The sequence below is a fragment of the Lepisma saccharinum genome, chromosome 12 (assembly GCF_977018435.1).
Source record: "Lepisma saccharinum chromosome 12, izLepSacc3.1, whole genome shotgun sequence".
In the NCBI taxonomy this organism is placed as follows: Eukaryota; Metazoa; Arthropoda; class Insecta; order Zygentoma; family Lepismatidae; genus Lepisma; species Lepisma saccharinum.
Genome location: NC_139240.1, coordinates 34,813,039 through 34,827,859, shown reverse-complemented (window position 1 = coordinate 34,827,859; position 14,821 = coordinate 34,813,039). Strand labels below are relative to the sequence as shown.

Genomic DNA, 14,821 nt, shown 5'->3' with positions numbered 1-14,821 from the left:
AGAGGAAGTGAGGGGAGGGAGTGAGCTAACCTTTTATGACTCATGAACAATGGACAATCAGAATTTTTGTACAGATTTCAGGACTGGCCATACAGTTTAAAGTGTGATCCAAACCACAATGCCAGTGATGTATTCTCCATGTTATCGCGTTTATTGCTGGTAAACCAACTTTTTAATTTTTTTGGTACATTTAGCTTTAATATATGGGTATTTGCTCAATATATATTATGCAAACCATTAAAACAAGCTTCTAAAACTGAATTTGAATTATTTTAAGAACTTAAAGACTGGTTTATGTAAACAACTGGTTATTCTCCATTGCACCTTTCTGACAATCAGCTTCTGCCTGATTTCATGCAGGGAGCCGAAGAAAAAGTGGGCAAGTGGCTATTTGAAAACCACAGTCTGCGTAGTCAGTTCCACAGCTACAAACAGATTGGCAGGAGAACAGTGATTGTTCCTTCCTGCTTTCTGCACAATTGGCAAAGGCTGTGTTACTACAAGAAGGGACATTCCTGTGATGAAGGGAAATTTTATAAAATAAAAATATATAGAAATGGTTGGGAAAATTTTAATTTGTCGGACTTCTGTCTTTGTTTTACTTGCATGCTAGCATTGGTGCTTTATTTCTATTATAACTAATTACTAAATATACACAATAAATAAGAATTGTCGTGGTAAATCAGGTCAAATTTTCAGAATACGCCACTGCACTGAGCAATGTACCTCTCGACTTGGGTAGATAGAATTTGTGATCCCTGGAATACAGGGGTGACCCAATACTATTATCATGGCAGAGACCAGCTTTCAACGAAGATACCAAAATGTACAACTTTACATCATAGTAAACTGTGCGTTTGTGTGCACATTCAAAGCACGCCACACATACACAACTTGATACTTGAGTAAGCATGCTATTTAATGTTTTCAGGTTCACTCACTCCCTCTCTTGCCGGATGAACACACACAGTTACACATATTCTGTACTACATCACAAAAAACAAAAACAGGGGTGAAAAAATTTCTATTGGCTAGTTTGCATTGCTGTGAATAACAACGAAAAAACTTACATTTTATTTCTTAATTCCAAGTTACCGCATGTAAATCAAAATGATTAAACTCATGTTTTCTTTCAAAAAATGTTTCAATTTGCAAAAAAAACTGTACACATTAAAGGCAAAAATATATCTACATCATAGGAATAAAAAAAGTTCTCTACACACATAATGGTAATACAATATTGAACATTAAAGCAATAAGACTAATGTAGATTTAGTGTTTTAAACAATATTGTTATTAAATCTGCAGCATTTTTATTGACACAAATACCCTGCAAAGATATTCAACACTGAAATAAAACATGGAAACATTAACAGTAAGTGGAACACTGAAGAGATGTGTTCAGAAAGTTCCTGGACTGGAAGTAAAACTGCTCATTGTCAGTACCTTCTTGGCCTTCGATAAAATAATACAGAAAAGTGCCTAAAGCTCTTTTAAAATTGATTGAGAAAGAAGATTTAATGATAATTCTCGGCATATTACGATGGAATTATTACTCAACTTATCAATTTTGCTTTGACTAGTTTTGTCCTATTGGGAACATTTTGTATTATGTACGATTATGCTCTTTTCTTTTCCTTGTAAAATAATGTCCCCACCCAAGAAAATGCTCACAAGAGTTGTTTAACTACAAGATTTGTGATGCTGCCCTTGTATTTCCACACTTCCTTCTTCTTACGTACAGTCACGGAAACTCTTGGGCTCTAATTATCCCATTGGGTAACAATGTGATTGTTACAACCAGGAAGCGTCTGCAACTGTACATATATAATTATTTTTTTAGTGTAAAAGCACAACTTCAGCTACAAAAATTTACAAGAATGACAACTTCTGCAACTTACTTTTCAGAATGAAATATATGCACAATTATAACTTTCTGTAAATTCAAACCTACTTGTATGTTTTATGTTTTATATAAACTTCAAATATTAATTCACACTCATCCTTCTATAAATCTTGCAAAAATCATCCATCATATGGGAGTCAGACCTTTTATCGAATCACAAAGTATTCAAGAAACCAAATGTTTAATTTTAAAAGAAGAAGTGAGCAATATTATTAACCTATAAGGACATATTTTAAATTCAATGGGTACACTGTGCCATTATGCACCAAGCAGCAATATTATTTAACCATGAAGGCTCCTACTTGGTCACACAAGGAAATCGATTATGGTATAAAGTCTGAGGTGCTGAAGAAATCTTGCCCCAATAGCGTCTTGTATGTGGTACTGAAATTCTACCAGTGTGATTATTGTTCTTTGCTTGAAATTTTCTAGTCTGGATGGTTTAGTTTACATGAGAACACATGACTTTTGAACATTATCTCAAGAGGAACATCTGACACATCTCTGAAATGTTTCATTAAACAATAGTACTTCTACAACACTGCCAATACTGATTCAATAAACTTACACTGTATTCACAGTACTTGAAATAAGGATAGAAACACACACACTCACGCACAAGAAATAGTAAACATATATTTCATTGTATGTAAATAAACATTAAGGTTGCAAAAATATGTTGATGACATTTCTGGAATAGAACTGGCAGTAAAAGCTGGCATATAGCATACGAGTTAGCTTCTATTAAAAAGCACTATCAAATTGTTTTTCTACATTCCTAATTTTACACAACTCTTTATACATTACAACAATACATCAGAATGATTGAAAGATGAAATTGATGAAGGAGCAAATAAAAAGGAATGCTCACGCTGGATCTTGAACTCTTGACACTACATTGCATTGAACTCTGGCACCATGGGAAAATGAATCATGTAGATGTAGATTGATAGATGCAAATTATAAAGAAAAGGTAACCAAGTAAGTGTATAGTCTGTGTGGGTTACCATGCCTACAAGACTTTGTTATATGGATGTACGAACATGGAGTAAATGTATATATGAATACATTTTTATTGTGATATATTGTGTGTTAGTTTTACACAATTAAACAGTGTTATCATCGTTCGGTGTTGTACTCAATGACTCTTATTTATCATGAAGTAAGTCTAAGCAACGGAGAGTGAGATGATATCATTTATGGCGCAGTCGTTTAGGATGGAATAATGTGGAAGATTCGCCATGAAGTGGTTACAGGTGTATTCATGTATTACGTACTAATTTGCAGGATTTGCACCACTTTAAGTAAGTGCTGATTAAGTCAGAATGACATTATTTTTCTTTGCACCATGTGGTACAACGTTTGTTGATATTCATGTGAGTAGCTATTTTTATTAAAAGTCATTATGTCGAGTCCTATAACATTTGTTGAGTTTCGGTCTGAAACAGAGGATATCGATGATTATTTGCTTCGTTTTGAACAATTATGTGTTGTTCAAAAGTTGCCTGAGGAACACAAAGTGCTCTTATTGACTTCGGTGATTGGAGCTACAACGTTTAAAGTATTGAAAAATCTGCTGGCTCCTGATCAAGTACAGTTACAGCCTTATTCAGTGTTGAAAGATTTAAATTTAGGCGATGTGTGCAAGAGATTGGTGAATCAGTAGCAGATTTCATGGTTAGGCTTAATCAACAAGATCTAAAATGTATGTACGAACATGGAGTAAATATATACATGAATACGTTTTTATTGTGATATATTATGTGTTAGTTTTACACAAATAAACAGGTGTTATCATCGTTTGGTGTTTTACTTAATGACTTTTATTTATCATGAAGCAAGTCTAAGAAACGGGGAGCGAGATGATATCAGTAGATGTAAAAAATAAAAATAGGATTGGGGCATTTTTCAACAGTGACCTTGTTATTATGTATGTTGTTATATATTATTGTCCCACACATTGTAATGAATATCAAAGCTTCAAGATGCAGAAACTCTAATAACATTTCATAAATTTAGTATTTTTCTCTCAAGAAATCACAATTCAATATGCTGGAACTTCTCTTTTGCTTCTAAAAAGTTAAAGCAACAAAAAAAGAAGAAGGTAATAAATACTAAATAGCTATTTGTCACTTAAATCAACACATTTAAAATTATATATTTATTAGCAGTCAGAAAAATTATTTTTGTGTGTAATATTTCAATCAAAAACCTGGAAATATAATAAATTTCTTTGTAATCTTGCTCAAGCTGCCAAGATAAAAATATAGTTTTATGTTGCAAGCTTATGAAGTACAATACTTGATACAATTTGTGATTGTTGACACAGGATTCAAACAGAAACAATTTAAAATACGGAAAATAACTGCTACATCAAAAAATAGTAGAACAATCTAACCAGAAAGGGTTTGGTTTTCTTTGAAATCAAGGAATTCCTGGTGGGGGCACACTGCACAATGGTTCAGACCCCTGTCCTTTTACCCCCAATGTGGTGAGAAAACTATGCACATGAAACAGATATTAAAATTTCATCCGCATCCAGAGATAAATGAAGAGAAAAAAGTAATTTGGTGCAGTTAACCACCTGGGATATTATTAACAAGTAACACCATGATATGGCAATAGGCATTATTTTGACCCAAGAAATCTGGATCTAAACCATTTCATTACGAAATATTCACCACGCACACCACACAAATTCCTATCTGAATGCAGAATAGATACAAACGACTCACATGTAAAATAAAAGTCACACTCCGCTTGCAAAAAATAAGAGGTGTTAATTGTTTATACATTTCAGCAACTCCCGAACATGATTTGGTTTTCTGCCAGTACTGCAACAATGAGGATGAGTGATGATACTGATGAAGGGGCACTCACGAAGAATACCCATGCCAACGACAGATTCGAACCACTGGCATCATAGCTTGGTGTGCTATCAACTCCACAGAACCATCATCTTGGGTGCAGTCCCCTCCCATATCTTTCCCCAAAACAACCACAAAGAAATACCCCTTGCATTTAAGAACTGCGCAACTCACAATTTAACAGCAAAATCAAGGTTACTCACAACCAAACGTACAGAGGTGACATCTATACTCGTGCCCCACCAAGACTCCTACATCATATAAACATGTAAGCAGAAAACCACACTTAAATATGTTTTAAAATACACACAATTTTCACATCTGCATCAAAATTTATACACAAATGCATCTATTGGTCCATACACAACAAGACACTGCAATACAAAGAATAATCCACAATCTGAAGTCTGCATCTTGTAAATACAAAGAAACAAAGAACAGGGTGAATCTAAAAATATCACACACACACTTGCATATCACAGAATGACTAACCTGTCTCCCCGGTAGTGGCAATGGCAGGGGTACTGGGGGGTCCCCTGCCTATGCTGTTCACAGCTATCACAAAGAATTCATATTCCGTGTAGGGGCTGAGGCCACGGACTGTGTAATACATCGTGATTATACCGCTAATTTCCGAGTATGCTTGGTTCGCATACTTTGGTTTATATTGGATCACGTAGTACAACAAGTCTTCGACCCCGTTGTTGTATGTCCATGTAATTCGAACTGTTGTTGCCGTGATGTCTGATATGAGAACATTGGTAGGCGGACCAGGCAGTGCTGTGAAGAAAATATACACGTTATTCCAAATATGTATAAAAATTGAAGATGTCTCAGAGTTTAATTAACTAAATTTGAGTCATTATCAGGAGATGGAAAAAGAAAAAGAGTTAAAATTAAGTAAATAGTTACTTTTAACAGTACTAACATTTTCAACAGTTACCTTATGACACTTAAACTGTTAATTTGAAAATTTGTAATCTGGGGAAGAGATAATTTCTTGTCAACTCTGTGTCAATCATGTGTCTTCTGTGGATGCTAAGGTAAAGCTATTTTTGTGCAATTTCATAAGGCAAGGAAGCCAGGCTTCATTGCAAGCTAAATTTAGAACATCCTTGCTTTAGTGCAATTTGTTATTTCTTACTGTGTGCAAAAACGTCAATGTTTTGCTGCATTCATTTGAAACACAGCAGTGAGATTAGAAAGAAGTCATCATTTAAGTGTTTAAGGTATATGCATACATGTAGAGAGAGTAAATTAAAATGAATGATCGTTCAAACAAAGCTGAGTCCTTGTTCCATCATTTACGAGGCGTATTCGGAAAAGTAAGTACCGAAAGGGTGTAAAAAATAAAGTAAAATTGTTTCGTACCTTTTTTTATTTGCACTGCATTCTACAGACCTTAAACTACTTTTCTACGTAATTTCCACCATTGTTCAAGCATTTGTCGTAGCGTGGCACTAGTTTTTGTATCCCATCATCATAGAATGTTCCCGCCTGTGACGAAAGCCATCCATGCACTGCTGCTTCGACGTTGTCATCCTCGTCGAAACGCAGACCAGCAAGAAACTTCTTCTTCAGATGAAGAAAGAGATGGTAGTCACTTGGTGTCAAGTCAGGGCTGTTGGCAGATGGACAAATTGTTCCCAGCCGAATGACGTGATGACATTTTGAGTTTGTTGGGCCGTATGTGGACGAGCATTGTCGTGAAGCAACACAATGCCTTCACTAAGCATTGCACGTCTTTTGTTTTGAATTCCACGACACAGCAAGATTAATGTGTCACAGCAGGCATCTTTGATGGTGGCCTGTCCTCTAGGCAAGAATTCTACATTCTTGCATTGAGAAAACAAATCACAGACCGGACTTCACAGTCGGCAGGCCGAATGATCTTCTTGAACATTTCAAACCTTCAGAAAACTACGAAGAAAAAACATGACCTGCTCCCACGCGTGCCTGTGGCTAACTAACAGATGAAGGACGTCAGCGAGAACTCACACAGTCACGACTGCATCTCTACAGCGGCAATATTTGCAAACGGTACTTACTTTACGAATATGCCTCGTATTTATGTACCAGAAACAAAACACCCGCAAATGTCCATATATTTATTTTATTACAAGTAAGAATCACTGATTTGTGTAATTTGTTTACAAGAAAATTTGCAGCAGAAAGTAAGTGTAAAAGTTACGTTTCAAGATGAGTAACTGTAACCGAGTATCTCATTGAACGTGACTCAGCATGGTCTGGTGGGAAACTAGTACAGTTATGTCTTAACCTTATACCACACTCACGAATGGATTCTCCTTTTCTACCCCTATATAAAAAAAAAAGGTGAGACCTTGCAGTTGAAACTTACATTGCACTTTAACAAGAGCGGTTTCTTCAATTACACCTAAGACACTAGCAGCAACACATGTGTAGTTTGCTGACTCCTGTATATCCTCCAACTGCAGAACGTTCTTTCCGATTGGAAGGTTGTTTTCCGGAGTTAGATCCGTCGCCTCGCCCTTCCTCCACTTCACGAATGGCATCGGCGATCCAACTGCTACACAGGTGATGTTCAGATCAGAGCCAAGCATCACCTCGTACAGTTTTTTGGGTGGGATGGAGAACTGCGGCGGAACTCTCCTTACTAGAAATAGAAGCAAATAATTAAAGAAAAGTTTAGTGTGCAGTCTGAAGACAGCATGATATTGGAATTTTCAAAATTTCAAGTAAAAATATGATCGTTACAGGTTTTTCTTACTGGCCTGCCTCCACACTCTCCTGATTTAACCTCATACCTATGGCCGAGTATAAACAACACTTGTTTTCAAAACTAACAGGTGGGACAGACTAGATTACACAAATTACATGTGCAGAATAACCAAGGGACATCAATTATGGGAAGGTTCCGTATTTCCATCGAACTTACTGGAAAGCAAGGATTAGAGTGGCATCACGGCTTTGAACTACTGTACCAAAGAAGATTTATACACACTATTACAAGGGGCATACTGAAAGTAATGAACAACAATTTTCATGAACAGAGTTTTGGTTTCATTAAAGAAAAACACACTTCATCATAATCTACAGACTTTTCAACAGTCTCCATTTTTTTGCATGCATTTTCCCCACCTTTCTGGAAGATCCTTATACTAAAACTCCATTCCAACTGCTCGCAGACACCGACTGCTTTTTGTATGTCCTCCATCATCTGGTAGTGTTGGCCTCGTAACTGTTCGTTCACACAACCGAATAGATGATAGTCGGAGGGTGCAATGTCAGGACTGTATGGAGGGTGAGGCAGAAGTTCCCACCCCTATTTCCAAATTTCCTGCCTGGTAAACTGAGCAGACTGTAGGCGTGCATTATCGTGTTGAAGGATGATTCTCTTTCCCGGACGTTTATCCTGCAATGTACGACGGAGCTTGTGAAGTGTTCGGATAAAAGTGCGAGCATTTATGGTTACCACAGGTTCAATCAACCAGAATGCACCCCGCTGCATGCCAGAAGATGGTGCCCATAACATTGCCAACAGATGGCACTGTCTTTGCTTTATCTTTTGCTGGGGACGTGGAATGGTGCCATTCCATGCTCTGCCACATTGTTTCGGTTCAAAATGATGAAACCTGCTTCACCACTGGTCACAATACTCAATACAAAAAAAAAAAAAACACCGCCTTCATTGCGATATCTTTGAAAAAATTCTTCAGCAGTGTTTTTTCTGTTTGTGGTCTGCTGTCAATGAACATGGGACCCAGCAGCAACACATTTTTAAATAGCCTACCCTCGCAATGATTTCCTGCACTGCACTGTATCCCATCTCAGGTATTGATGCAATTGTATCCACAGTGATCCGTCTATCTTTAATGATGTTGTCAACTCTTTCCTTGTTGCTCCGAGGCTGATCTTTGATGGTCTTGTTTCCACCTTAAAAATATTTTGCCAACCTTTTAACACTGCTAACACCTATACATACATCTCCATATGCACGGTGAAGTCTATTCTGAATTTCAGCAGCAGAAATTCCCTCTTTAACAAGAAATTCAATAACAGCACGTTGTCGAAACGAAACATCACCGTCAGCCATTTTGAAACAACTGCCTGCGCTCATGGGATCGAAGTTAATTACCTCACGTCACACTAAACCCTGTCCAAGCTAACTGTAAAGTAGGGCTCTGTATAGCGGCAGAAGAGGAGGAAGGAAATTGAGTGGTGAAATTGCAACGTTGCCAACCGTATGGCCATTACCGTACATGTACAGAAATGTCATGCCATGTGCTGACGTACGGTCCAGACCTTAGTCCGTAAGCTAAATGTACAGCTTGTCAAAATTTACACTTGGTGTTTTATCCCCAAGAAATTATTAAACCAAGCATACGGAACTGGAGACAAAGATGCGGTACGTTTGCCATGTGCATACGGTATTATGGGTTTCAAAACTTTGCAAAGCTGACAGAGCAAAGCAGCGAAATCGGGTAACTCATTGTCCATTATAATGATACATCACTATTCATTGGTGGAGCCATCTCGCGTCACTACTTGTGCAGATACTTGTTCTCGTTCACCTGGTTTACAGTTAGCTGGTACAGGGTATACCTCGACATGTTCAGTGAAGTCTGTATTTTGCGAACATTTACTTTGTTTGCGTGTATTGATGGATTCTGTTTTTTGAAAAATTGTTGCTCATTACTTTCAGTATGCCCCTCGCAGTTATAATAATATGCACAAAATATTAATCACGAACTTTACTTTTCGTCAATTGGATCTAACATCCATGGACGTCGCAAGATATTTTTCAGGGAGGGGCAAGCATCGTATTTTTTCAAGGACAGGGGCAAACGAGACATATTTCCCCCCAATAATTGTTCTGCCCCCTCAAAAGACACTTATTAATATTGAAGTTATTATTTTCCTGCAAAAGCCTTTAAAATAATTTACAAAAATTACTATGAATGAAATTAAATATAATTGTGTAATGTATAAGTTTATGGTAACATCCATTTTCCAGGGGGGCCGTGCTCCCCCCTTTCGGACGTCAATGCCAACATCCTTTCTTGTTATTCAATAAATGTTAAATTCTTTATCTTTCTGACTTGCCAGGACAGTTGTTTTTATACAAATTTTGTCAATCTTAACATCACGTAAGATAGAAAATTAGTACGAGTTCTTATATCTCCCTATTCCTATTCGCGATTAAAATTACCACCTGAGCGCTAGTGTCGCTTCCAATATGGCCGCTCTAAGTAGGATAAATCTTTGTTTACATTCAGCAGCAGTACAAAATAGCAGCGTGTTGTCATGACTGGTATCCTAGAAAACGTTTAAATTACGCATTATTTTTAAATTTTGCGAATGCGATGTGAATTCCAGGTACTCTAACAAACGTGAAGCTGTACTAAACACGAAGCATTTAATTATGATAGGCAAAAATAACACGGAAAATGCAGACAAAACTATGTATACGCACTGGTTGCCCAAAGCAGTGCTGTGTCATCTGCACATCATGTTGTGACTGGAGTTCTCGGAAAATTATTTGAAAATAAACGAATTGAAATTGACCTGTACTTGAAAAGCTGGGACAGGAGAAAATTGCGGACATATCGTTGCAGTTCTTTCTCGAAAGAGAAAGGCTGGTTTAATAATAATATTCAGGATTTCGTGACCAGGCTATACTCACTGAGAAAGGACACCGTACTGAATGAAACAGTAACATTAGCAAGTCCACTTTTTTTTCTGGTTACATTCATTCTCAAACTATTTTCATCTTCTCTTAATCGACTTGCACCTGTTCCAAATTTCGCACATACGTAATACCGGTAATACATGGACGCATTGGGTAAGACGCTTCATTGATTTTCAGAAAAAAAAGAAAGCTTTATATATAAAGTACAATTTCAAACTTTACTTTCATGGTAATATATATCTACCTCTCGAAAAATAAAGTAAGCAGATTCGTGCATTCTTGGTAATTTCCTTGCCGAATTACAGTGTTACATCCCCCATACCAATCTTCTGTCAATTACGTTTTCCCTGATTTATTAACAAATTTCATTTTGTTGATTCCACGGAGTGGAAACACATGAAAACTTTTAATTTGTTCTGATCCATAAAACATTTAGAGCAAAAAAAAACGAACAGTAGACCTTACTCTCTCGCATATTTCCCATGCTTTAAACGACTTCAACACAACGTATCCTACTTGGAGTACTTCCTGAAAATCCCACCAGATGGCATATCGGTTAATTTTAATCGCGAATAGTAATTAATTTACACATTATTATAAATACACCTATAAATTATATTAACGTATTAATTTGAACACATATATTATTATCATTAACTTGTGAGACACTTCGTTCGAACCTCCTGCCTGCAAGAGTTCTTCTGAAATTTTACCAAGTTGGTAGTCTGTGTTTCTATATTCACAGTGTTAACTATTCGTTTATCCAGCATACAATGGATTAATAACCACCAATGCGACTGGTTCACTTACGGGAAATGTGTTTTCACGAATACATGGAACTAGAATCACAGATAGTTGGCAACACTGGTCACGATCCTCTTATTAACAAAGCTCGGAGGAGGTCCTTTCCATTAATGGTGTTTGTCGTTGAAGCCAGCGCGAACTGTTGGCAAAGCGAGAGCTGTTTGAATAACGTAATTCAATTGTGTTCCCCGGTTTCGATTGCACGGGTTATTTTTTACCTACGCGCGGCTAGAAATAGGATCCAAATTCATGTAAGATGTTGCCACATTCCTTATCGATCGAATACTATGAATTTTCGGCCTGTCGAATCGGTTTTCAAACTGCAGGGAGCCGAGGGAAGTTATGAGTAGGATCTGTTTTTCGATACAGTGGGCCTACTATTTATCGAATGTTGGAAAGGACTCCAACATTGCAGAAAAAAGTGCCCAGGTCGAGTATTGTTAACAAATATTCTATACGAGGTACGAAACAGATTCTTGAAATAGGACGCATATAATGATATGGAACTGGCCAAATCACATAGGTTATCGGTTTTCCTCGCAATTCTAAGGCGTGTTTCAAATACCTTAGCTTCCAAAATCCCCATTTACATGATGAAACAATTAGGCAGGCCTGGTGCTGCATGGCCCAAAAGCAGAAACAGGCACTTTCGTATCTATATGGATCAATTCTTCGTTATCGTTTCGTATTAGCGGCCGCTTGTAGAGCGAGCGTGTTCATGGAAACGTAAGGAATGACCTTCGTAATATACGAGATGGCCAACTGCAAAACAACCACCAGTGTGAGCTGCTACAAGTGCAAATCCTTTTAATATTTTAGGTTGTTTGTTATGTTTTATTTACGTTTTGTTTTTTGTGGTTTGTGTGCTCAGCCCCTGCTAAAACAGCTGACTTCATTAAATCAACGGTCATGCCACCTGCTGGAAAAAACTGAAACCAGAAAATGCCAACAGTAGATACAAGCGGAAATGACCGCACTTGTGCATACCATACACATAATTGTATCTGCTGGCAAATATAGGTTCACGTTAATATGTGCATATGCATGGATATTAGTATCTGAAGCTTCCATCAAATGATTCCTGTTGCTTTAATTTTTTAATCCTATCATTTACAACACATTAAATCAAAACAAAAAGTGATGTTATCTAAACAGATTAGTTCACTCACCACCCATGTTACAGATACATTATCTGGTATCTTTTAGCTCCAAGCCGAAAAACAGTAAGTATAGACCATGCAGGTTCTGGTAATGCATTATTATTATTATTTTAATTTTAAACAATCGTTTAGCTTAGAATATTTCCGAAGTACACTTACCGATTGAAAGAGATTCCAAAACTATTCTCGATACATAGAGTACCACAAGCAAAATGTCTTTCCGAAAATAAGTTCACCCGTTGATTTTTTCTGTTTTAATAAAATGTACATACCTTTTACATACAAGAATGTGGATTGTGAGTATTCTGTGCCAACTTCATTCTCTGCAACACACTCGTATTTTCCTTGATCCTCTTCTTCGCTGTTGCTGATCTGTAGGGTTCCTAGAGGAAAGAGATAAAAATAACAAAATGAGTCTAGCAGTATTGGCAGAACATTTTCAAACCTTCCTTCGTTTTCTATGTAGATTTTATGTTTGTGGACATTATAATTTCGTGGATCTGGAAGACATCGCTGTGACGAATCTTTGGAAATGTTAACACAAATTACATAGAATTCTGTTATTTAAGAATATTGTTCAGAAAAATATTTTTTCTACTTAATGTTTTACTGGTCTGTTCAACTAAGAATCGAAATGAAAATAAGCCTCTACAATCAGTACGTGCTCATAAATATACCCACAACTTTGATCTTGTTGAGTGAATTGTTATTTTTTGTGACATCTGTCAATTTTGAACTACGATGCACCGACGCAAGTCTCTGGTGACAATTTGTTCAGTTTTGAAGGCAAAGTTGGAATATAGCTATAATAAACATACAGCCTACATTTTGGTACTTTTTGAGTTACAAAAGTAAAATGTGCCATCCTTCAATTTTCGAGTGAAATTGGTAAGCACAACTCAAAAACAATTTATCTACAATATAGATTCTTTTTTTCTTAATGAACTCAGAAATGACCAAAATGTCACTTACCATGTTTTACACCCGAGCCCTTAAAATATTTCTCTGGTGTTTTTGTTATTGCCCAGGCAAAGCATCGCTATTGTAGAAATATTTCAGTGGCAAATTAATAGTGATTCACCCTGTGGAGTATGTATGTGTACAATACGAAGGATCCACGCACGGGAAAGGGGAGGGTGTACGTTTTCAGCTTGCCTCAGAAAAACGAGTTTTCTCGTTGCAACTCGCAACTTTCCCGTCCATGTTGTATTTTCAAGCTTCTACAATACCTTGGCCATCTTCTTTATTGCAACGAAGCATAATCTAACATAAAAAAATCAAACTGAAAAGTAAGTTCAGGTGTGCTAACATCAAATTAACAATCATCGTTTTTCCGTAGATTCTTTACACGCACGCACCATCACACACACCACACACATACACAAACACACACACCGTTTAGAAAACATGCTGTCTTTATCCTTTCCTAAGAAAAATCCTGCAGAGGTTCTCGGAAATACAGGCTGTCTCAAAAGTCGCCATCTATTTCTGTGCCTTTTTTTGTTTAATGTGTGAATTTACAAAGCGTCAATTACGGCTTGTATTGAATTTAGTGCAAATTTCCGACGCATTCCACTGATGATGCATGTGGAAGAAGTGCCGATGTAATCAACAAAATTCTATTCAGTGATGAAGCGACACACGTGGAAAGGATAATCCAACATAATTGTCGCATCTGGCCAGACGAGAAGCCAACAAATTTTCTTCAATTGGAAGGAGACACACTGGAAGTGAGTGTCTGGCTTATCGCTTTGAGCTCTTTACATACACTGATGGTCGACATGTGGAGCACGCATTCTTTGCGGCATTAAAGAAATATATTTTCATATCTTTTTCGTAATTCTAATTCTATTTCAAAATAGATACCGACTTTTGATACACTCTGTAGAGATGGGGATGGGCCAAGTAGAGTAGGGGTCTGGATTCGATTTCGCTTAGCTTTAAGGCTAGAAATACAAACATTTCTGAACCCACGCATGTTTGAGAACAAGTTTCAAGTACTATGAAGAACCATTAGAGACTACTCGCGCTGTAATGCGAACTCCAAGTAGTTCTATTTTCTCAAAAGGCTCATCTGTTCAATCTCTCAAACCAGATTACCGACCAGTTCGAAGCTCAAGAACGAAACTGACGAGGAAATTCGAGAAACCTTCTTTGCCAAGGAAGAGACCGCATTGAATATTAAGCGCCCCCTTTTTAAGATTCCGCTCAAGCGCTCGCAACCACAGGGCGCTAGGGAAGAAAACGAACCTCATAAAGCGACCTCCAAGCTAACTGAAGGGAACCAATTAAAAGCTATTAATTGTGACATTCAGGGCTTATTTAATTTTCGGGATTCGCGTCTTCAAACTCAATTTCACTCCGGAGCCGGAATCCGGGATACCAATTACCCGAGATTCACGAGGATCCGAAT

At 37.2% G+C, this 14,821-nt stretch overlaps 1 protein-coding gene across 10 annotated transcripts in view; it reads right to left on the bottom strand.

Moving 5' to 3' along the window:
- The window catches only part of Lar (tyrosine-protein phosphatase Lar), an 833,005-nt gene that overhangs the window by 141,011 nt on the left and 677,173 nt on the right, over positions 1 to 14,821 (bottom strand). For all 10 annotated transcript variants that reach the window (XM_083132037.1, XM_083132044.1, XM_083132040.1 and 7 more), the window contains 3 exons: positions 12,681 to 12,791; positions 7,133 to 7,408; positions 5,266 to 5,553 (listed from right to left, as the gene is read on the bottom strand). In XM_083132037.1, coding sequence (XP_082988163.1) covers positions 5,266 to 5,553; positions 7,133 to 7,408; positions 12,681 to 12,791 — 675 coding nt within the window. The remainder of the gene's footprint in view (positions 1 to 5,265; positions 5,554 to 7,132; positions 7,409 to 12,680; positions 12,792 to 14,821) is intronic.